Genomic DNA, 20,618 nt, shown 5'->3' with positions numbered 1-20,618 from the left:
ATTGAAACATGAGATAAAGGCAATACATAAATACTCCCGTTTATAAGCAACCCCTATCGTCTTTTTGGCCCCGCATGAGAGCGGCACTGAGGCTTGTGGGAGTCAGACAACATCACAGACTATGATCTCTAACAAGAAGCTTGAAAGTGACCTCGGACCAAAGCGATGAAACAGGACTCCAGAAAGTCGACTCAATCAAGCCTCACGCTTCTTCTTACCACATTTGGCCAAACACTCCTCAACCTTAATAACCACATCCCCAGGAATAGCACTTCTCACTTTCTCAATATCCTCACCCGCAATACTCTGTCCAAAAGTCGCAGCAATCACATCATCACTAAGCGCAAATGTCTCCGCCGCAACCAAACCAATACCAAAGTCCTCAGATGTGAGTGCCGCCGTGAAATTGGCGGGCTCACAATCCGGGTTGACTTGCGTATGGAACGAGCCAGCGGGGAAGATGGTCATCATACCTGGACCAAGCTCGGCATGGATGACTCGCTGCTTGCCCTCAGAGTCAACGACGCCGACTTCAGGTACCATCTGGCTAAGTACCCGGCCGGAGTTGACGACGAAGAGCTCTGTGGCACGAGGGTGGAGGTGGAGGTAGGCCATGCTGCATGCTGTGTGGTGTTAGTAAGATCAAGGTATAGGTTTTGAGTGCTGGCATACCTGGTAGCGATGTCATACTGAAGGAGGTTCCAGATCCAACGAGAGCAGGGAAATTCTTGCGGTTTGCAAAGGGGGCTTCGCTTTTGGTAAAGTCGAAGACGAAATCTTCATCCTTTGGGAGAAGTTTGTAACGATCAACGGCACTACTATCGGGATCAGTATCACTCTGTTTTCAGCTCAGATTGCAAAACTCACGTGTCTGCGAGTTGAAGTTGAGCAGTCAGGCTGAGCTCGGGTGTGGCACGTCTCATGGCCTGGGGTGCCGCGTTTGCCGAATGAGCCAAAGCGAGGATGGCCGCAATACCAGAGGTCAGGGTAGTTCCAGTGAGCATGATGTTGAATATATCGACCGTGGTAATGGGTGTTATGTAAAAAGAGGAGTGTAATAGATGTGTTGCTGAGTTATTCACAATGGCTTGATGATGAGCCATGAAGAAGGCAGGAAGCCAGTACCCTTATATAGTCGACCTGACCACATATTGGAAGACCCAAGCAGGAGCAACCTTCAAAACTGTGGTGAATTCCAAATCTTCTTCAGCTATGTTGCCCTCCTGCGCCTCAATCCCTTGGCAGGTAGCGTTTAGTGCCCGAAGATGGAGGCTCAGCCATGATCCGCAGTGATACCAAGGGATACCTAGGTATAAACACGAGGTACGCATTGAAGCGTATAGCTGTCAACGCCCTACGCACAGTGGAACAGTAGGCAATCTGAGCCAAGTGTGCCTCCAATTGGTGGAGCGGTGGGTGCCAAGACATTTGGCGCGAGGGATCGGCGCGGAAGAGCGTATTCGGTCTTGGCGGGCGTATTCATGCGCCTCCTTCAGCCTCAAGTCCTAAACGAGGAAATCCTCAAGGGAATGACAAACTGACAGAGCCTTCAAATGTTCCAAAGGCTGAATTTACTTTAGCATGTTACCCTTCTCTAGCGAATTTTCACTTTATCATAAGACATGTATATTCAGGAACTCCATACTGCTTCGCTTAACAACCTTGGAAACAAAAAATGCACGACAGAAAACGTGAAAACCAACTTTTTATTTATTGATCCCGCCTTCGAGATGTCATTGTTCGAAGCCAGCCAGGAAAGACACAACCGCCGAAGCAAAGGCCTTGCGGTCGCACTGGTCTTCCTTGAGGTCATCACCAACCTGCTCCAAGAACAAAGCAAGCTTGGACTCCTTCCAGCCCATGACCGGCGCAGCCTCCAAACACATCTTGGTCAATCCGAAAGCATCCATCTCATAATGACCCTGCACAGTCAAGACACGACCGGGGTGGTACAAGCCCTGGATGGGGCAAATCTCGGTACTTCCAATATTAATCCAAGGAGCCGGGAGAGAAACAGGCGGCGACTCAGTAACAGTGACAGGAGTCCCCTTCTCAACAGCCATCACGCGGTCCCCGTGGAACATCTGAATGCGCAACTTCCCATCCGGCAAATGGCCCAGCGCAGCCGGGAACGCGTCCAGGAATCCCTTATTTAATTGAACATTATGAATACCGACCTCGCGGCCGAGTGGGCACTTCTCAACCCAGACGTCGCGGGCGGTGTCCTCCTTGTTGCGCACGATGGCGTGCGAAATAAGCTGGTGGCCAAAGCAGGTGCCGAGAATGCGCACTTGCGGGTATTGAGTGTAAACGGTGCGCACGAAAGCCTTGAGTTCCTGCATCCAGGGCGAGCGGTCCATTTCGTATACGCCGGGCGAGCCGCCGGTGATCAGGACGGCATCCACGGGGAAGGCGACGGGGATCTGGTCCTCGCCGGTGTGTCCGCGAAGCTTATATAGGTCTGGGTAGTGGCCGCCGCGGATATCGTAGGGTGTGATCTTGACGTCGAGCTTCTCTTTCTCGGAGAAGAAAGTCTCATTCAGGCGCGAGGCAGTCTCGCGGAGCACGGCGCGGAAGTGTGCGCTGCATAGTCCTCGGGCTTCATAGAGTTGGCGGGCTGGAATGTCGACGTCCAGGACGGCAATGTGGATGTGGTGCACCATGGTGTAGAAAATTATTTTTTTATATTAATGTGTGTTAAGTGTGTGTTAGGGAGGAAGAAAGAAACTGGACCAGCTGCTAAATAAGATAAATTTCCCCATACTCCCAACCTTGGAAGCAGGATTCTGACAGAGAAAAAAATTTATGTAAAACGAGAGCGTAGCTTTGCGAAAGGAATTTCATTAATAATGAAATATTGTCTCAGGAACGAGGAGGATACTCCAATCGACTCCAACCGCGTGGAGCTCATTAGGTAAATGCTTCTTCTGCACTCGTTGAGCTTATTTGCAGATCCACACGGGCAGACGCACACCGAGGGCTCTTTAGATCTTTTCGTCCGGAAGAACCGGGGTAATAAAATCCATAGCAGTGCGATAATAAACCGGAACCTGATCGGGCTTTGATTTACATTTTCTTCGGTGCTTCCGTCTCCTTTGACCACTGACGCATGAATTAGGGCTTTTTCGGGATTTTCCAGGCAAAGTTAACCACAAAGCTAATCTCGTAAAAAGTGGAGTCGGATTTGTTAATGCAAACCTCCAACTCCTCACTGCTTATTAGAGAGATCTCAACGCACCTCGTGCATTCTACAGCGTAATTGTGATCCTTCATACCCTTGACAAATATTATTTCGTGAATGTCAATGGCTGGCCACCCACAAATTGGACGGTGTACACAGACCCCCCAAAGACAATCTCTGCCTCAACATCGGAATTAACCTCCACCTCCAACTCCTCTGCCCATTTCAATCGGACCGTGCCAACAGAAGTAACAAAAGTCCCCTCCGCCTTCGACAAAAGTTCCACTCGTGGCTCGATCCGAAGCCGTTGACCGGGTCGAGCAGACTTGACGCCATAAATCTGCGTGACGATCTCGTTGATTGGACAGGCGCTCCACCCATGACAATCGCTCCGGGGATTCTGCTCAAATTCCGCCCATGTGGTCAGGTCATCCGCGAGCATCCTTCTCCAAGGATCCAATAACGTCGAAAACATTCTATCGTAAAGACCCACCTTCTCCACTGCCCGAAAGACGTAAAATTGCAGCGCACTAGAGCACTGAACCAATGACGCCTCCGACATCCGTGTAATCACTTCCCGTGCCTGACTGCCCGTCGCTGTCTCGGAGAGAACGGCAAAGACCTGACTGTGCTGACTATACTCTTTCGAGGATGGACCGTCGAGGTACAACCCGTCGTCGTAACAGTGTGTGTTGACCGCGTCTCGGAGCTCTTGCGCCCGACGTCGGTACTCAGCCGCGGTGTCCTTCCGCTCGACAAAGTCGCACAAGTCCCCCGCTTGCATCAGCGCAATAATGTAGATCAGGCTATTGAACGTGGCTGCCCCTGTAGTGTGGTATGCCTGGGGCATGCAGGATTGGAAGATTTTTCCGGGAACAGACCACTCGGGCACCCAATCGATGAACGGCCAAGTGTCGTCATCGAATTGACCAACTAGCCCGATCTCATTGAGGAGGTCGTCAAAATGGTTCAGAATGCCGTCAATCGTGCTCAGGTATGTTCGCACGAGCTTTGCGTCGCCAAAATACCGCATGTGATCCCACACCATGGCTACGTAATATAGCGAGAATTGAGGAATCTGTTTACTGCGGAAGCCGGAGGGGAATTGCGCCTTGATGAGACCATCTGAGCATCGACTTGCGTGGAATTCTTCTAGCGTTTTTCGCGCTAGACGGTCATCGGGGGAAATTTGATAAGTGAAAAGCATTTGAAGTCGTGAATCAGAGGCGAATTGATTTTGTTCGTAGAATGGACAGTCCTCGTATGTTTCGTGTCGGCAATTTTGCAGCGTGCGGAGACTGACGTTCCATATCTTGTCAAGCTCGGGTTCGGCTTGGATTTGGGTAGATATTTCGAGTGGGTAGGATGTTTCTCTAAGTGTAACTGCGTTGAGCGTGAGAGGCTGGGGGGATGTTTGAATATGCAGCTGCACATATCGGAATGCACGAAACCAGAATGGTTCGAATGATTGATCGGGCTCACCATCGACCACATTATATACATCTTTCACGCCGTAAAGTCGACCACTGCTGTCTGCTCGAATTGATTTGGTTCTCGGCATCGGAAAAGGGGCAATTTCAACCCCAAGATCTTTCTCATAGCACTCGGCATACTGAATGGTGATGATTGAGCCTTTTCCTCCTTCGAGTTGTAGGTTCACGAAGGCTGTCGTCAATGATTCACATTCAATGTCCACAATCGCACTCTCGCCAGCAGGGATAACAACGGGGTTGCTGCCTTGAATGAACGCAGTCCATTGGTCATGGCTGATGGGTCCATCACATTTCACAACTCCGTCGAAATTCCCCTCAATCTCGGGAAGCATGGGAATAGGGCGTTGTGTCAGTTTCCAAGGACTTTGCATTGGTAACATCTTCGCGGGCCGGAATGCAGGCACAGCATGCTCCCATGTAGAGTCATCGAAGGCTGTCAACTCCCAACCGGAGATATATTTGGCTTCTGTGACCCTCTCGTTGTTGGACATAAACGGTGGTCCAAGAATGTAGTTCCATTCGGAGTGTGGAATGATTCGCCGGCTAGTTTCTCCTAGACATTTCCAAGATGAATCGGTGGAAAGCGAAAAGCCCTTGGGAACATCAGCCATCGACCTGCAATATATATTTGCAAAAGTGTGGCACCACATACCTCAATTTCACCATGCACAAGGAATCCAGGAAGCTCAGTACTGATTATAGACGAAGACCCAGCATGTACGCAAGAGTATCTGAGTACACGCGCGCTGATAACATTTTCGCCTTCCACGAGGAAAGGCAAAATGTCCACAGTCTCATAGTACCATCGCTCAGGGTAGCTCTTGCAAGGACCGAAGCTCACACGATGGCCGTTGACAAAGAGTCGATATCGGCTATCGGCTGAAACATGAACTGGGAATTCGGCAAGTCCGTGAGGCTGGTTCCATTGGAAACTTTTGCGGAAGAGAAAATATCGACCTGGTTGGCTTTCGTCCTCTTGGTGGGTTGGCAACCAGATCCAGGGCGCTGATCTTGTCCAGTCTGGAGAAGGCATGGTTGGCAGTGTATTTTCATATTCCTCATGGCTTGTCGCGGAGTAATGCTCATATAGCTGATTCGCGGCCGAAGACACTCGGATAACCCGAGCGGGGGACTTTGTCCCGACGCCCGACCCCACGGGGAGTGAAGATGTGAGGATGTGCCGAGTGTGGAGGTTGCACGAAACTGTTTCTTGATTCAACATTATTTTTGAACGAATGCAATTCTAATCAGTACTGGCCTGAGGCATCCTACAAGCTGACTTGAGAACTGGTGGATGTGGGGAGTTCTATGTCCAGTTGGTTGATATATGTGCAGTTTGAATCTATGAATATACAGTCGCAGTTATTTGGCAATCACTCTAATCGCCTTCCACCAATATCAATATCGACCTTATAATACTTGAACTTGCGACTCGGCACTTTGCGCTCAAACAGAATATCCAGCTCTTCAAAAGTACGACCCTTCGTCTCTGGCATGCAGAAAAAGCAATAGATCGCGCAGAGACCAGCCAGCCCCGAGAACAAGAAGCCAATTTTCCCGCGCCAGTTGCCTTGATCCTCATTCATGGCGTAAGGAATAACGACAGCAAAAATTACCGACCAGACAAAGCAAGTGACCGTTGACAGAGCAATGGTCAACCCGCGTAGTTTAGCCGATGATACTTCGGCAAGGAGCACATAGCAGAATGGACCAAGACTGAGGTCATATACAAAAGTACACGCCAGCATCAACCCACATTGCGCCCATGTGGTAGATGTCTGTCGCGGAGCCAGGTCCACGGCACCAATGATGAGCTGTAAGATGGCCAAAGCCGAGCATCCGAAAAGATACATCGTTCGTCGTCCGACGTAAGAAAGAAGGAACCAAGAAATGCATGTGCCCAACAGACCAAGTGCCGTCAAGCCAATGTTCATTGAGAACGCATCGGATGCGTTCAACCCAGCTAGTTCCATGAAATGCACGGCATAAGTGAGGAAAAACACATTACCCGCAAATGCCTGCATATCATACGCCATCACGCAGACCACCAGACGACGAAAGTTCGTCCCCCGGAAACAATCCAGATACGTCGGCCGTTCGCCGTGGTAGCTCTTCTCCAAGCGTAGCGTCTCCTTAATGTGTGCCAGTTTCGGAGAAATGTCTACCGCAGAGGTAGCAAGACGACGCAGTGATTTCGTAGCTTCTTCATATCGGCCCTTGCGACACAGCCAATAGGGCGGCTCAGGACAAAAGGCCACCAGGATCAACATAATGCATGGCAAAGCCCATTGCGTCGCGATAGGAATCTTATAAGACCATTTGTTGTCCATGGTTTCAGTCCCTTTAAGAATTCCAGAGGCAATCAAGGAACCAATTGAAAAAGCAAGATTTGTCATGGTGGCCGCGAACCCACGGAGGACCAAAGGCGTGACTTCGCCGACGTACGCCGAGGCGCAAATCGGGTAAAATGCAATAATGCATCCATTAACGAGTTCGCCGACGAAGAGCTGTGCCGGCGTATGGCTGAAGAATTGGATGAAAATGAATGCGATGGATAAGACACAGCAGCCGGCGGTCATTCGCCGTGGGCCTAGACGCTCGTATACGATGCCTGAGCAAAGGGCACCTACAATTGCACCGAGCAAGTTCGCGTATCCAAATGCGGATAGCCACTGCGCCGCGATAATGTATTTGCCGTCGCGGTAGTAGCCGAAGGTTTCCTTGAAGACCGGGAGGCCAACTAGACTGCGGACGATGCCCCCGTCAATGCCTTTCAAAATGGTTGCCTGGGACTATCAGAATGAGTTCTGTTCTTTGCGATGGCTCACTGACTATATTCATGAAAAGTCCCCAGCCAATGGCGGGGTAATGCAGACGCATGGCATCCCACCAGCCGAGCGCATGTTCCTGCTTCGTGAACTGGAAGGACAGCTCCGCCTCCTCGGTGGCCTCAGCTGGAATAGCCTCGACCACAGTAGCGCGCTTCACCGATACCATTGTCTCCCTCAAACTGAAGACTCATATATGGTGGCATGTTGAGAGAAGAAGAAAAAAGTCGGGATGATATCTAAATGCCAAGAGGCTTGGCGTGCGGTTACGGCGGAGGAGGCCGTGGAGTGGAGACTTGGAGGACCTTGCGGGTTAATTTGATGTCGCTTACAATTAACTCGCTCGGAAATGCTTGGCCTTTTAGTTGCAGGCTTCCATGGCACCATATAAATTGGAGTGAAAATCGCTTTGAATACCGAGTAGTAAACGTTAAATAGCCCATGACCGGGAACTGGGATCGGCAGTGTCATTGAAAACATCAGACGGCCCGAGGAATTTCCCCACCCTCAAAGTGAAGTGCCCGCTTATGCTTGGCAAATTGTCTCGCCGGTACTCTTGCTTCATACAGTTCGTCGATGTCTTCGGTGGACAGCCCGGTGGTATCAGGAACAATAGACCAAGCACCCCAGATAAGCAGCACCGAGACACCCGCAAACACCAGCCCAGTCCGAGCACCCAAGTTGCCCGAGTCGACGTTGTACATGTACGGCACAATGAAAGTGACCAGCCATGTTGTGAACGTCTGCGCCATCATACCGAGGGACATGGACTTTGCTCGTAATCGGTAGCTTGAGATCTCTGCTGCAATTGACCAGCCGGGTGCTTGCATCAAACTTGCTTGCAAAGATATGAGAACGTTCCTATGAATGATCAGTATATGTTCAATAGCAACGATGGGTAAATCTCATACATCAAGATAGCAATGCCCCATTTTGGCCCTGTGCCGTGTGCGTAGTACAAGGCTCCCACGATCAGGTTGAAAGTGAGATTGACCACACAGCCCCAGAAGAGTGTGGTTCGTCGGCGAACCTTCTTGAGTGCAAATCCACTTGCAATAATGAGGACTATCGCAAGTCCAAATCCTCCAATTGAGATGTCGAATACATGAACGCTCGGCAAGCCCACTGATATGAGGAAGTAAATCGATTGTGAAAGGAAAGGCGCACCGCCCAGGTTGACAAGACCAAACAAGAACATCATTGTGAGAGTTCTCTTCAGGTTGACACCCTGGAAGCATTCGATATAATTGGCCTGGTTCGCCTCACGTTGGGAATTCTCTTCTTCGATGGTCTTGACGAGATGATTGTACCGTTCCTCGCGATCGGCTTCATCGCGATAGAGCCAGCTGAACAGATTCTTGGCACTTTCCTCCCGCTTTTTAATTATGCAGTGAACAGGGGATCTGTATACCCAGTCAGTAGCGATCGTCGAGTCATTTTATCAAGGAACATACTCTGGTGCTATCGCATATGCAATAGTGACAAGACCCCCGACAGCCCACTGGATCGCGAAAACCGTACGAAAGGCCTTCTCCGTCATATCAGGGACGAATATACGAATCACACCCATTGCCACAGCCTGCATAATCAAAATAAACACAACCATCGCCTGCTGCACCGCAGGAACCAGGCTTGGAGGAACGATCTCGGACGCATAGGTCATGCCAGACGCCATCGCCATACCGATACCCAACCCTCCGACGATCTTTCCTCCTAGCAATGCACCTCTGGTCTCAGCAGTATACTGGACCGAGGCACCAGCAATAGCAATCAAGCCGGCGACAATGCTGGCCCATTTCCGTCCAATGCGATCGGCTAACACGCCTGTCCCGGCTGCGGACAGGGCTTGTGCGAGTGCCGACATTGATGTCCATAATGCAGTCCACGAGGATGGTAGATATAGGCCCGATGCGTTGGTATCACCGAAGTACATCATGAAAGCTGGCATGGCCATCGAGGCGCTGTTGATGATTGTGTCGCAGCCGAACATGGCGCCCGAGCTAAAGGAAAGACTACCTATTCTCAGAATTAGTGATTATTCCACAGATTGAAGGCTTCGACGACTCGTACATATTAACAAAGCTCTCCAGTGGGTCTTGAGTGTGTCTATGAGACCTCGCTCCTGGTCTGCTTGAAGAAATCGTGGTTGTTCATCTTGCCATTCGAGGTGAGACGACGACGATTTGATGTCCGCCATGATGTATCAGAGTGCTTATAGTCAGAGCAGGTGGATACTTTTGACAAACGGACGATAGAGTGTCTTAAATGCATCGAGATATTCGGCACTTCAAATCTGGGGAAGGTCCGGGGTCGACAGCTTACCCCACAAAGGCGCATTGACAGGTCGGATATCCCGAATATCAGACCGGGGGTTGCGGTCCAATCGCCGGGTTGCTCTCGGTGCAGCTCAACCTGTGTACCTTCCACGTGGCAGCCTGCTTCACAGAGGCGTCGTAGGTGATAGATGCCGGATATCCCGGACATCGTGCCTCCTTTCTTGTCCTCCTGTCGTGGGCGGTCCAATCAAGACGTTGCCTTTAATCCAAAATAAGCACCGCAAATCAAGGTAGGTTTTCTTTTGTAATCAAAGCTCATTTGATTTGTGACTTGTGGGGAACAAGTTCAGGTAGCTGTGTGGCCCTGGTCAGTAACCCTATTCGCGTGCTTTGGCTGCATTCTCGTGACCTTTTCTAGCGGGCACGATCATTCGAGTTGCAAAGAATCAAAAATGTGGCCATTAGTACACCGAGATGAGAAAGATGAAAAGGCTCGAAGGGGGAGTCGAACAGGCGACGACAAAAATATTCCCCCATCTGGTCCCTACCAGACAGGCATATATTTTGTTATACTACGAGACAAGAGGTGGGCTCTCCAGTCCGGGCTGCCCAGTGGCTGCACCGCTAGGCCAGCCCACCTGTTCTTGACAATATATCTATACCCTTATCGGCTCGTTAACCTCGCTTTCTTACTACCCTTTGTGCTCCATGCTACTGCAAGACCACTGGGAAACTCTCATAGATTGTTATATGCAGGCCAAGTACGGAGTAGTGGCCACACTACCCATTACGTCGACCCATCCAACGCCCCAGCATCCAGCCCCGGCAGCCAATCTTTCCACTGATTCAACCAAATGTTCACCATCCTTGAATCAACTGGTCCCAGCTCGCTCAGTGTTGCTGAGTCTTTTCTCGCATTACTGGTGTCGATGCAAGGCTGAGCCTGGCCAGCTCCATCAAGCAACATGGCGAAGAAATCCAGCAGCTGTGTCGCAGGTAGATCCTGCACATCGTTTCCATTGGGCTCAGACCCAAATGCACGCTCTTTGACCTTATTCACCCATACATCCAAAGTCACCATTTCAGTCTTGCACGCTTTGGCGAATAAAGGAGCAATCTCCTTCCAAGCCACGGCATTTGGATTGGTGATATGGTACACGGTCAGTGGTGGAGGTTGATGCGCTCTTCGAGTGTCGATTATTTCTGAAATAATGTTGGCAGCAGTATCCTGAAATACGGTCAGCTTATCTTCTGTCTTTTCTGTGAGATCCCACGGTCGATCTCTGAATTACTCACAATGGCAAGCCAGTCTACCGGCATCGGTCCAAGGTTATCCGGCAACATCTGCATAGTCAACGAAGACTTGACCAAGGACGGGAACCAGTCTCGCGTATTCCACATTCCAGCAGCGGAATTAGACGGGCCCCCAAGTTGTCCAACTCGATGTATAGCAATCTTGGCTCCTATCCGCTTACTCGAAATCTCACAAAGACGCTCCGCAATGTACTTGGACTCGCCATACCCCTGTGGGAGCACACAAGAGACATCCTGGCGTTTCTCGAGCATCCGATCGCCCAAACTGAGTGATTGACCTGTGACCGTTGAGACCGAGGATATAAAATGGAACTCGGGTTCGCGAGCCGACTGCGCTGCAAAATTTAGAAGCCTTCGAACTCCAGCAAGATGCGGTTCAAAGCTTGCGAGGCTCTGATTAAAGTTCACCGGCCATGCATTGTGAATAATGATTGAGATGTCCTGTTGCAAGGCCTTGTATTCATCTGGGTCAAGTCCAAGATACGGATCATGGAGATGGCTTTGTTTGAATTCCACACGCGGAGTCTCCGTGAGCCAGAAGCTGGATAGCTTCTTCTGTCGGAATGTCTGGATTTGGCGTTCGGCGGCATCGGCTGAGCGGTTGAGACAAACAATTCGTGTAATTGAAGGGTCCTGCAGCAGCTTATTTAACATGAAGCTTCCAAGCTCGCCGGTCGACCCGGTTAAGATGACTTGCGCGCCTCCGCTGTCTAGATACCGTGCTTGCTCCCATGTGTACTTCTTGAGCACATCCTCTCGTGTCAAGGCGTTTTTATTGGACTCTTCATCGGATGTGGTCTTGTTGACTTGGTCACAGAACGATTGTGCGATTTTACGCGATGTTTCAAGCTGATAGATGAATGCACTTGTCCATATTCGGCGGTGCATCAACCCTTCCATTCCGTTCGTCGTGTCTTGGAGGACTTGTACCAAACGAACCAGCTGAAGGGAATCCATTCCCAAGGCGACGATCCCGTCGTCAAGATCAACGTTCTCCAACGAGAGAATGTGTGCAATGATATCCCGGATCCATTGCTCTATTCCCCCCAGACCAAATCCTTGAGGTGTTGGTAGTTGTGCCACAGGCTGCGGTGCTCCAGACGGCGGTGCTCCAGAATGAGCTGTATACAAAGCGTCGATAAGAGATTGATACATCTTCACAATCTCTCGACGACGCATAGTTCCCTTGGGTGATAGCGCAAACGGCTTATCCTCTGTTGCAAAGGTAACATGGCTGTAGAACAGCTTCCCGTGACCAGGTAGAATAGCATTCGCTTGGTCAACCATCGGCCGCAAAGTTCGATGCAACCATTCGAGATTCCAATCTTTAGGCAAATCATGCCAATGAGGCTCAATCAGCAAGGCTGCCTGAAAGCGATCCTGGCCGAGGATTGCCGCATGATTCACGAGAGGGTGAGACTCAATCGACTTCTCAGCATCGGTAGGATTGAACTTCTCCCCATTATTCAGCACAATGATATCATCTCCGCGACCCTGGTACTTCCATAGTCCGGGTTTAGTTGGATGCTCTCGGAAAAGGTCACCCGTGCGGAACTCCGTCAAGTGAGGCTCTGTGTGGAATATGCCCTTGAAGCGGCGCGTTTCCCCTCGGGGGAGAACCAGCTCGCACAGCCCATCGCCTACATCATCCATTCGCGTTCCAACTGCGGGATTCCACTCGAGATAATTCCAGTCTGCTGGGTCTTGACATTGCAAGTTCGCAGTATAGGCTGCCTCACTACTTCCATATAAAGGTTGGAGTGGGACCAATTTGGAAATAGTATCACCAGCAGTTTGTGAAAGCGGAGCTCCTCCGAAGTTCAGTGCAGTTAATTTTGACAATGCCTTTCTGCCTTTCTCCGAAGCAGATAGTTCTTCCAAAACAAAGGGTGAAATCAGTCCCCATTTAGGTGGTGTGTCGAGGGACATGATTTGAGAGAAGAGGTCCACGGTCAAAGGCCGATCCGGTGCTAGCAAGAACGGGGTGCGATAGAAAATGCATTCTGATATGCATACGAGACCGATAAAATGGAAAAGGGGTCCAGTCATTATTCGCAGCTGCCCTTTTTGACGGATGAAGAGCTGTGTGGTCTCACGCGCCTCGGGAAGAGGTAGTGTCTGCATGTAGAACAATGTCGCTAGATATCCATGAGTAAGCCGGACTGGTTTGGGAAGTCCGGTGGTGCCCGAGCTGTGAATGACCACAGCCGTTCTGTTTTCGAGTATCTCATAGCTCTCATTCTGAACATATGGCTTCACTGACTCGGAGGAGAACACATCCCAAATTGGGCCGATGTGCCATCTCTCCACCTCAGGACAAGAGCCTTCTAATTCATTGACGAGGTTACGAAGAGTCTTTCTCTCAGATCCATCGACGAGCACAGAACAGTTGGTGCTGCGCAGTAAATGCTGATTGGCGAGTAGAGAGTTTCGCGTGGAAAGCAACAAGGCCTGAACCAGATCGTTAGGCATCGATTCCAGGTGAGACTTTCTCAAAAATTGTATCATTGACAACTCACCGCGTGGCCAGTCTTCATACAAGCCAAGATGAAAGCACCATATCGCAAATCATTGGTGCCGATGTAGGCAAGCAGCTGCGGCTCTCCTGCAGGAATCTTTTCTTGGATCCACCAAGACAAGCGGTCAACTGCCTCGCTCATCTGCTTGATAGAGATGCGATGCCATCCATGATCAGAGTCTTGTGAAACGGGATGAATACAATATATCTGATCTGGTGTTTGGTATGCTTGATCGTCGAGCAGCTGGGTTAGAACGGGGCCGGAAGCTCCTATCGAACCCATGATGTAGATCTGGATCCAGATGGTCACAGGCTGTGGAATTCAATGTCTGTGTCCCCGGAGAATAATTCTGATGAAGTCCACAGAAAAGATATTCAAGACTTGAGGTCTGTAATGGCTCTTAAATATCCTTTCAAGTGGCTGCAGGGCTAGATGTCGCACAATGCTAAACCCCGTCGGGATCCATTCGTTCAAAACTCCAAGAACTCACGTGAGTGACAAATCACAGACTTCCTTGGTCATTTTTGACCCTAGTGGGTTATCTGCATTGTCGTATGCATCAGCCTGCCGAGGTGGAAGAGGCGCGCTGAAAATCATCCCCAAAAGGAAACGTTTGAACCAATCAGGGTTCCGAGGTCGGAAGTGATTCGAGGTGCATGAACGGGGCTGAGGAGCTGAAAAAACGCAGTATTTCTTCTTCGCCCACCAATGGCACATATCTCCAAGACTTTCCTTGTTATTTATGTCTGCTTCACTTCCTCATTGGATGCAGAACCAAGTAAATTTACCAAACTCGTAAAGTGTCGCCTCTAAGTCCACCGATTATTATTATCATTATGTTCAATATGCATCGTAGTATGGTACATGTCGGTGTAAAGTCAGACACCGCTCGTTAAATCACGTCCAGAGGTCTAGGCTGCCTAGACCAGATCAAAAAGGGATGGATGGGTCAGTTCTTGAATATTGCACGACGTCGTGCTAATCCACAACCATAAAAGTGAATTGGGTCAGTGAATGCTAAAGCATCCGGTCCAACACCGTCGTTAGAAGTCCGCGACAAGCTATGTCCCTTAGTATAGCAAGCGCAGGTCCAAGAAGCGCGTTGAAATCCTAGTCTTTTGCTCCTGGCGCAGCGGTCAGAGTTTTGATTCTCGGAATGCGCCCTGAGATCTCTGATCGTGACAAAGCCCAGGATCAAGACTCTGCGCGAGCCATTCATTTAGGATACAACTCTGTTGAAACCCTTCGCATTCCCATTCAGCGGCCGATTGCCGTTGGCATGACCGTTGGCACCACTCGTCTTGAGATCGGGCTTTTCATTTTCAAGTTCTGATTCATCAGGCTCAGATCGATCGTCCTTCTTTTCACCGGTGACCAGGAACTTGACCGCACTGCGCAGCAAGCAGTACAGCCAGAACAAGTTCAAAGCCTGGAGTACGGCCAGCAATGAAAAGGTAATGACGTTCGAGATCCAGCATTTATACTGCTGCGTCTCCCAGTTGAGCTCGTAGGGGCCGACGGTGCGGAACTCCGTGAGAATCGAATACAGAATGCGCAGGTTCAGCACATGGCGCAGATACACCCACGAACCAATCGAGGCCACATAGAAAGGAATCATGATATCCGGAGCATAGTAGTGAAGCGATTTCGAGACCTGTTGAATAATTAGCACTGAATCGACGCAGACCAACGCGAAAGTGGGGGAAAGCAAAGGCAGCTCACAGCAAGGAAGAAATCACTAATATCATGCGTGATGTAAACCGCAATACCCATATACGCAAAGTGAAACCGATAACTCAAAGCAATCAGTGCCAAAGTGACAATATGATGCGTAACCAGCTCCTTGAAATCCTTCCTAGGCTTCTCCATCCCCAAAAGCATCACGACAGCCTGCTGTGCCCAATACGCCGCTTCGAAGAGGTAATAGAATTTGAATTCCGCGGCATGCTTCCGATGCGGGAATCCCTCATACATGCCACGGGTATTAAAGTACCACACCGGTGTCTGGCGCATAACATACAACCCCGCTGGACCGAGGACGGCGAAGTAGATCGCCGTATAGGCTTGTTCCATGAATCGCGATTGTTTGCCACGGGACTTGATGCGTAATCGCGCCAGCGGGCGTAATATCTCTTGCATCACGAATTCCCGCGTGAAAGAAAGCACAATGACATAGAATGACACGAATGCGATATCCCACAGGCCCTTGCCGTACTGCCCGTCATCTTGTTTGTAGGAGAGGAAGATGAAGTGGTGGAGGATGTTTGATTCTGAGGGATTGCGGGCGTAGAGGGCGAGAATGGCGAGAATGGAAAGTAGAGGGATTGTCCACGTGTGCTTAAACGCGAAACGTTTACAGCGGCGGAAGACAGAGCGCTGCTTGCGAGGTTGTTGGGGTCGGATTACGGCGTTGGATGTGGACACGTTGAGTCTGCGCCGGAGACCTTCTTTGGTCATTGTCTGTGAAGCCATGGTTGCGGTGGTGGAAAATTGAGCTCCGAGGGAATTGGAGCTGATCTCACGAGATCATCGCGCGTTCGTTTGCCAATCAAAAAAGTCATGACTCGTGGTCGTCTTGGCTTTCCTTCTTGGGTTAGAGCATCGTGTTCGGTGTTAGCGGCTTAGTCGCTCTCCGCACTCCACTCTTTTTTGCATCAATATCCGATGACAGGCTATCCTACGAAAACGAAGCAGAAATCGTTATGGATTCATACTGTGAAGAAAAATGGACGGGAAAAGAAGAGCAGAGAGAGAGCAAGAGAGAGCGAGGCCTGTCTAGATCACTTGACCCACACCCACGACATCAGTTGAAGCCTGAGAAATCGGGCGTCTACGGGCTCCGCCGCTTGGTTATCAGAAAACAGCTCCAGGGCTCCAGGGCTGAGGGTGAACATCTTTTCTGTGAATTCGCCTTGTGATTTGGTCTTACATTGCTAACTAGACATGCATGTTTTCTGCGACCATTTAAAGCTGTTTCCCAGTCTAGATTCCATTTACCAGGACAGGGTCGAAATCACTTGGAGGCTTCGTGGTATGAGCCGACCACATTCCTCGATCAAAGTCAATGGGATTTTTGCTTCTAAGGAGCCGAAGTACTATCAGGCCGATGCTGATGATGGTGCTGTGTCTGCGGTGGACCATCTGGTAAAGACCCCAAAGTCGATCTTGCCGGCGGCGGACGGGGTGCAAACACCGACAGGGGGAAATTGGCCCAGGTCCAGATCTAGGCTCAGCCTCCGGTAATGGCGAAACGGGAACCGATTGTCTACGAGTCATCTTTGCCTGCCTCCGAACACGTCTCGAACGCAGCCTCGGGTCCTGATTGCTATTACGCCAACTATCCACGGCACGCTGAAGAAGGCCTCGTTTTCCTCTCAGCGCGGGATTCAATTCGGCCAGTGCCCAGCCGAGGGCGTTGTATTCTGTTTCATGAACCAGTCTGTTGCCGCGGTATTGATCCTTGCTGCAAAATGCACGCGGGTAGATGCAGTTTTCTGTCTTGAAGGGTTCGGGTAAGGTGTCGACATCCACGGACTCTACGTCACAGCGGATTGTGTACTCCATTTTCACGCGGTTTCGGGAGTATTCAAAGGCTATCCATTCAACGCCGCTGGCGTCTTGTCTGACGACTAGTGGCGTCGTGGCTGGGATAGGGCCCCGGGGCGCAGGAGAGGTTGTCCCTATATTGTCAGGAGTAAACAAGGGCTTGGTGGTGACAAGACTCTGCTGAAAAGATCGTGTATAGTGTTCTGCATTTTTGCCTTTGTGATCTTCCGTGGACAAGCTCGAAAATGCGAGTTTCGGGGCTTTCGAGTTTCTCCGGGCTTCTGAGCAGCCCGTCGGACCCCAGGGTAAACACAAAAGAGCGAATTTATGTAAATGACTTGCGATATGGTCATCAAAAGTGGTCATGGCGTTCTCGCTGACGTAGTCGCATAGAGGACAGGCTAGAGGCTCGAGCATAGTACGCTTGCTCACACTAGCCAGAGATGCAATTTGAGATACGGGAAATTCTGGATGCTCTTTCTCCATGTGTCTTTGCCAGAGCTGTTGACTAGCGAAAACAACAGACCGTTCTCTTTTCTGGCCCAAGGAGCAATGTTGGCACACCCACTGTACAATTCCATGACGGTTGAGCATGTGCTTGAAGAGATCATCAGACGTCAAATACATTTCGAACTCCACACAATCCTTGTAAAAGCAAGAGTACGGCAGTATGTCATGAGCAAGATGCTCTCTATACTTTACCAGTCAGCTCTCGAGGTCTTATCATGAAGCCAGAACCAAGTTTGGTTTCCATACCTCCAAACCGAAGAGTCCCTTGAATACTCCACTGGCAGCATATCACCACAATATGGGCACTGCAGTGCCTCGTCTGACACGGGTTCAGGGCAAGCAGGGTAGTCCTGATCACCATCGATCTCGCTATTTCCTACAAAAGCCAAAGTATCATTCTTTTTGGGCTCCGGATATTGTGGATCATGTCCAGAGGTGAATTGTGAGCTCAAATCTCCAGCTGCTTGAGATATCTCACTCGTTTTCAGCCGCCGTGTAAGTCCACGAGCAGTTGAACCCTCTACAGATAGCGGAGCATATTGCTGTAGCAAGTCTTCAGGTGAGTCTTCGGGAAATTGGGCGGCAGCGACGGAAGTGGCATTGAAATCGAAGGGTTTCGCGGGATAACGCCTGATGGGCGGCTGTTCAGGGTGGTTTGTTGACGCAGTCGCGAAAATGATCCTGTTTCTTCTGACAATGTTCGCATCTATCAATCGTTCCTGCACCTGTGTCAATTGAATGGGATCTCCATGGATGTTCAAGAATGCATTGAATGAAGAGCTGCGAATAATGCCTGCCAAATAGGACTTGAAGTCTGCGAAGCTCTCTTTATCTCTTTCCAACGCAATATCAGCCCTTCTGTGTCGATAGCTGGTGCCTGGTCGCCGAATGTTTGTTGAGAGTCTCCAGAGGTGACCAATTATGAGCTTCACGAGAAACATGTCTTCGGGAAGATGTACCTCATATGACTTCAACTTCGGCGATGAGCTGGATTCTTCATTATCAGAAGAGAAATCCGAGAAAATGGAATCAGCAACATTCACCGGCCCCGACGAGTCAGATTCGGCGATCTGCTTACTATCTTTGGTCCATGGTCAGTCATGTCCCCTGAAGTACCCTCATGTTGTCTCATACCTGGTTGGAGGAGTGTCTTGAGAGACTCGGATAGACCTTCTAGCAGCCCACAGATACGCCCGCGTAGTTCGTCATCATCTTGCAAGCGATAGTCCAGAGACGATCTTCCAATGTCTGTGGCCTTCAAAATAGATGCCCATAAATTGAATTCTCCTTGACGGCTTTCGTACCAATCCAAGTTCTCGTCCGAGAAAGCAGTGTTTGATACACAGCGTGAGAAGAGACTTTGGCATGTCTCGGTTCTATCACTGATCCCCGTTTGGATTTGGGTTATCGGTCTCGGAATGCTCGGGTCTGTAGATAGACTAGACATTGCTCTCTCTCCCCGAGGCGCTCTTGTCTTCGTAATGAACCGCGATTGATCTCTCAGCCTAACGATCCCGACATGTTCTGACCCCATTTTCAAGGAATCTTTCGAAAGAAGATACAAAGCGTCGTCCTTTCACATTTTCTGGTCGATGACAAACAAAAAAAAAAAGATGAAGGGCCATGGGTCCTTGAGGAAGGACGTGAGCTGCAGCATCAGGTGAGGGGTTGTCTCACGTGATTGGGTGGTGTTGTCGTGTCAACGTCCAACGGGTTGAACTATCCAAATACATCTTCACGTTATGACATCGAAGTGTTGGTTTACTCTTAAACAAAACCATTACCCTCCACCGATCTTTCCTCGGCATGGAATTGGGAAAGTTAGCGGCGGGCCGATCTGCCCCGGACATCTTATCCCCGATCTCAAACACCTCGACAACGTCATAAATCGACATGGTCCTCTTGATATTCCATCCGATATGCCTATCTATCATACTAAAGCATGGGATCTGACATTTGACTCGAAGAGGGACAATGGAATCGACCTTTCTGCCATAGCTGATGTCCCGATAGCCGCCGCCGTGGGAGTTAACATCAACCTTGATGCTGGGGTGGCTTTCAAGAAAACGAAGAATAACTTCTGGGAGTTTGATTCGCTTGATACGTTTGTTATTCAACCGACGAGAGAATACATTGAGGACAGTCTTGAAGACACCGAGGTTGCTGCATACCTCAAGAGTCGAAGTCCCTTTGGATCATCCTCTCTGTTCATGGTCACTGGAGTAATTATCGCTCGAGGTGCCAAGAGTAAAAATACAACATCCCGAGAAAGGAGTGTTCGTGGGAATCCAGGAGTGTCAGTCTTGGTGTTGTTTCTTATGTCCCCTGACCCTACCTCATCAAGAGATTTGAGGCCCACAGACTAGTCAAGACCCCTGTCCGAGTGTCATCAGTTGCTAACTCCCATAGTGATGTCCCCATACTTGCCGAAGCGGGGATAAAGCTAGAACTTCAAAGAGAAAGGGGGATATCGTCGACCACGAAGATGACATCTGACTTTGTGTGGGCCATCCGCCTTGCGAAGATTTCCAAGGGGATTCTTGACAGAACCTGGTCGCATGTAACGTACTCTAGCGGAGCGACTTTCGGCTTGGATGATGATGGCAGCAAAGAGGAGGCCCATCAAATCGTAAATAATCTCAAGGTCGAAGGGTTTGAAGGGTTCGAAGGATTTGAAGACCCTTACGGGCGGAAGAATGATGATGTATTCGTTGTTGGAACGGAGGGCTGAGAGACATGCTATTCACTAACTGACCTTTCTATATAAGAAGAGCCAGCGTACTGAGTTGTGGAGACAGTTGGTCCAAGATCTCAGGTCCGCAGTGCAGTCAGCTTCGTTTCTCTCTCTCTCTCTCTGCCCTAGTTTTTCTTCTTTTAATTTCCACTCTTCTCAATCTCAGTCTCGCAATTGACAGTGTTTCTTGTCCCAAATGGGCGATCCTGACATATTA

At 49.9% G+C, this 20,618-nt stretch overlaps 9 protein-coding genes across 9 annotated transcripts; 1 reads left to right on the top strand and 8 right to left on the bottom strand.

Moving 5' to 3' along the window:
* Positions 1 to 195: 195 nt before the first annotated feature.
* N7506_012219 (germin family protein) lies at positions 196 to 1,004 on the bottom strand (the record flags this gene model as incomplete). The annotated part of the gene is made up of 3 exons (XM_056961510.1): positions 196 to 623; positions 673 to 815; positions 868 to 1,004. 3 exons carry the CDS (start codon positions 1,002 to 1,004, stop codon positions 196 to 198), a joined length of 708 nt encoding a protein of 235 aa, XP_056806044.1.
* A 729-nt stretch (positions 1,005 to 1,733) lies between these two features.
* On the bottom strand, positions 1,734 to 2,663 carry N7506_012218 (type 1 glutamine amidotransferase; the record flags this gene model as incomplete). The annotated part of the gene is made up of 1 exon (XM_056961509.1): positions 1,734 to 2,663. One exon carries the CDS (start codon positions 2,661 to 2,663, stop codon positions 1,734 to 1,736), a length of 930 nt encoding a protein of 309 aa, XP_056806043.1.
* A 624-nt stretch (positions 2,664 to 3,287) lies between these two features.
* On the bottom strand, positions 3,288 to 5,707 carry N7506_012217 (uncharacterized protein; the record flags this gene model as incomplete). Its single annotated transcript, XM_056961508.1, has 2 exons — positions 3,288 to 5,267; positions 5,327 to 5,707. 2 exons carry the CDS (start codon positions 5,705 to 5,707, stop codon positions 3,288 to 3,290), a joined length of 2,361 nt encoding a protein of 786 aa, XP_056806042.1.
* Positions 5,708 to 6,047: 340 nt separating this feature from the next.
* Positions 6,048 to 7,671, bottom strand: N7506_012216 (putative MFS alpha-glucoside transporter; the record flags this gene model as incomplete). The annotated part of the gene is made up of 2 exons (XM_056961507.1): positions 6,048 to 7,466; positions 7,507 to 7,671. 2 exons carry the CDS (start codon positions 7,669 to 7,671, stop codon positions 6,048 to 6,050), a joined length of 1,584 nt encoding a protein of 527 aa, XP_056806041.1.
* A 310-nt stretch (positions 7,672 to 7,981) lies between these two features.
* On the bottom strand, positions 7,982 to 9,492 carry N7506_012215 (uncharacterized protein; the record flags this gene model as incomplete). The annotated part of the gene is made up of 3 exons (XM_056961506.1): positions 7,982 to 8,363; positions 8,414 to 8,905; positions 8,957 to 9,492. The coding sequence occupies 3 exons, from the start codon at positions 9,490 to 9,492 to the stop codon at positions 7,982 to 7,984; spliced, it is 1,410 nt and encodes a 469-aa protein (XP_056806040.1).
* Positions 9,493 to 10,565: 1,073 nt separating this feature from the next.
* N7506_012214 (NRPS-like enzyme) lies at positions 10,566 to 13,893 on the bottom strand (the record flags this gene model as incomplete). Its single annotated transcript, XM_056961505.1, has 3 exons — positions 10,566 to 11,006; positions 11,075 to 13,543; positions 13,612 to 13,893. The coding sequence occupies 3 exons, from the start codon at positions 13,891 to 13,893 to the stop codon at positions 10,566 to 10,568; spliced, it is 3,192 nt and encodes a 1,063-aa protein (XP_056806039.1).
* Positions 13,894 to 14,830: 937 nt separating this feature from the next.
* Positions 14,831 to 16,083, bottom strand: N7506_012213 (TRAM1-like protein; the record flags this gene model as incomplete). The annotated part of the gene is made up of 2 exons (XM_056961504.1): positions 14,831 to 15,265; positions 15,334 to 16,083. The coding sequence occupies 2 exons, from the start codon at positions 16,081 to 16,083 to the stop codon at positions 14,831 to 14,833; spliced, it is 1,185 nt and encodes a 394-aa protein (XP_056806038.1).
* Positions 16,084 to 16,593: 510 nt separating this feature from the next.
* On the bottom strand, positions 16,594 to 19,201 carry N7506_012212 (uncharacterized protein; the record flags this gene model as incomplete). The annotated part of the gene is made up of 3 exons (XM_056961503.1): positions 16,594 to 17,848; positions 17,914 to 18,748; positions 18,802 to 19,201. 3 exons carry the CDS (start codon positions 19,199 to 19,201, stop codon positions 16,594 to 16,596), a joined length of 2,490 nt encoding a protein of 829 aa, XP_056806037.1.
* Positions 19,202 to 19,409: 208 nt separating this feature from the next.
* N7506_012211 (uncharacterized protein) lies at positions 19,410 to 20,398 on the top strand (the record flags this gene model as incomplete). Its single annotated transcript, XM_056961502.1, has 2 exons — positions 19,410 to 19,963; positions 20,077 to 20,398. 2 exons carry the CDS (start codon positions 19,410 to 19,412, stop codon positions 20,396 to 20,398), a joined length of 876 nt encoding a protein of 291 aa, XP_056806036.1.
* Between the last annotated feature and the right edge of the window lie 220 nt (positions 20,399 to 20,618).

The sequence above is a fragment of the Penicillium brevicompactum genome (genome assembly GCF_028827555.1).
Source record: "Penicillium brevicompactum strain IBT 35665 chromosome Unknown utg000009l_segment0_segment0, whole genome shotgun sequence".
Taxonomy (NCBI): Eukaryota; Fungi; Ascomycota; class Eurotiomycetes; order Eurotiales; family Aspergillaceae; genus Penicillium; species Penicillium brevicompactum.
Note: the sequence above shows the minus strand (reverse complement) of the source record. Positions and strands in the feature narration are given on the sequence as shown.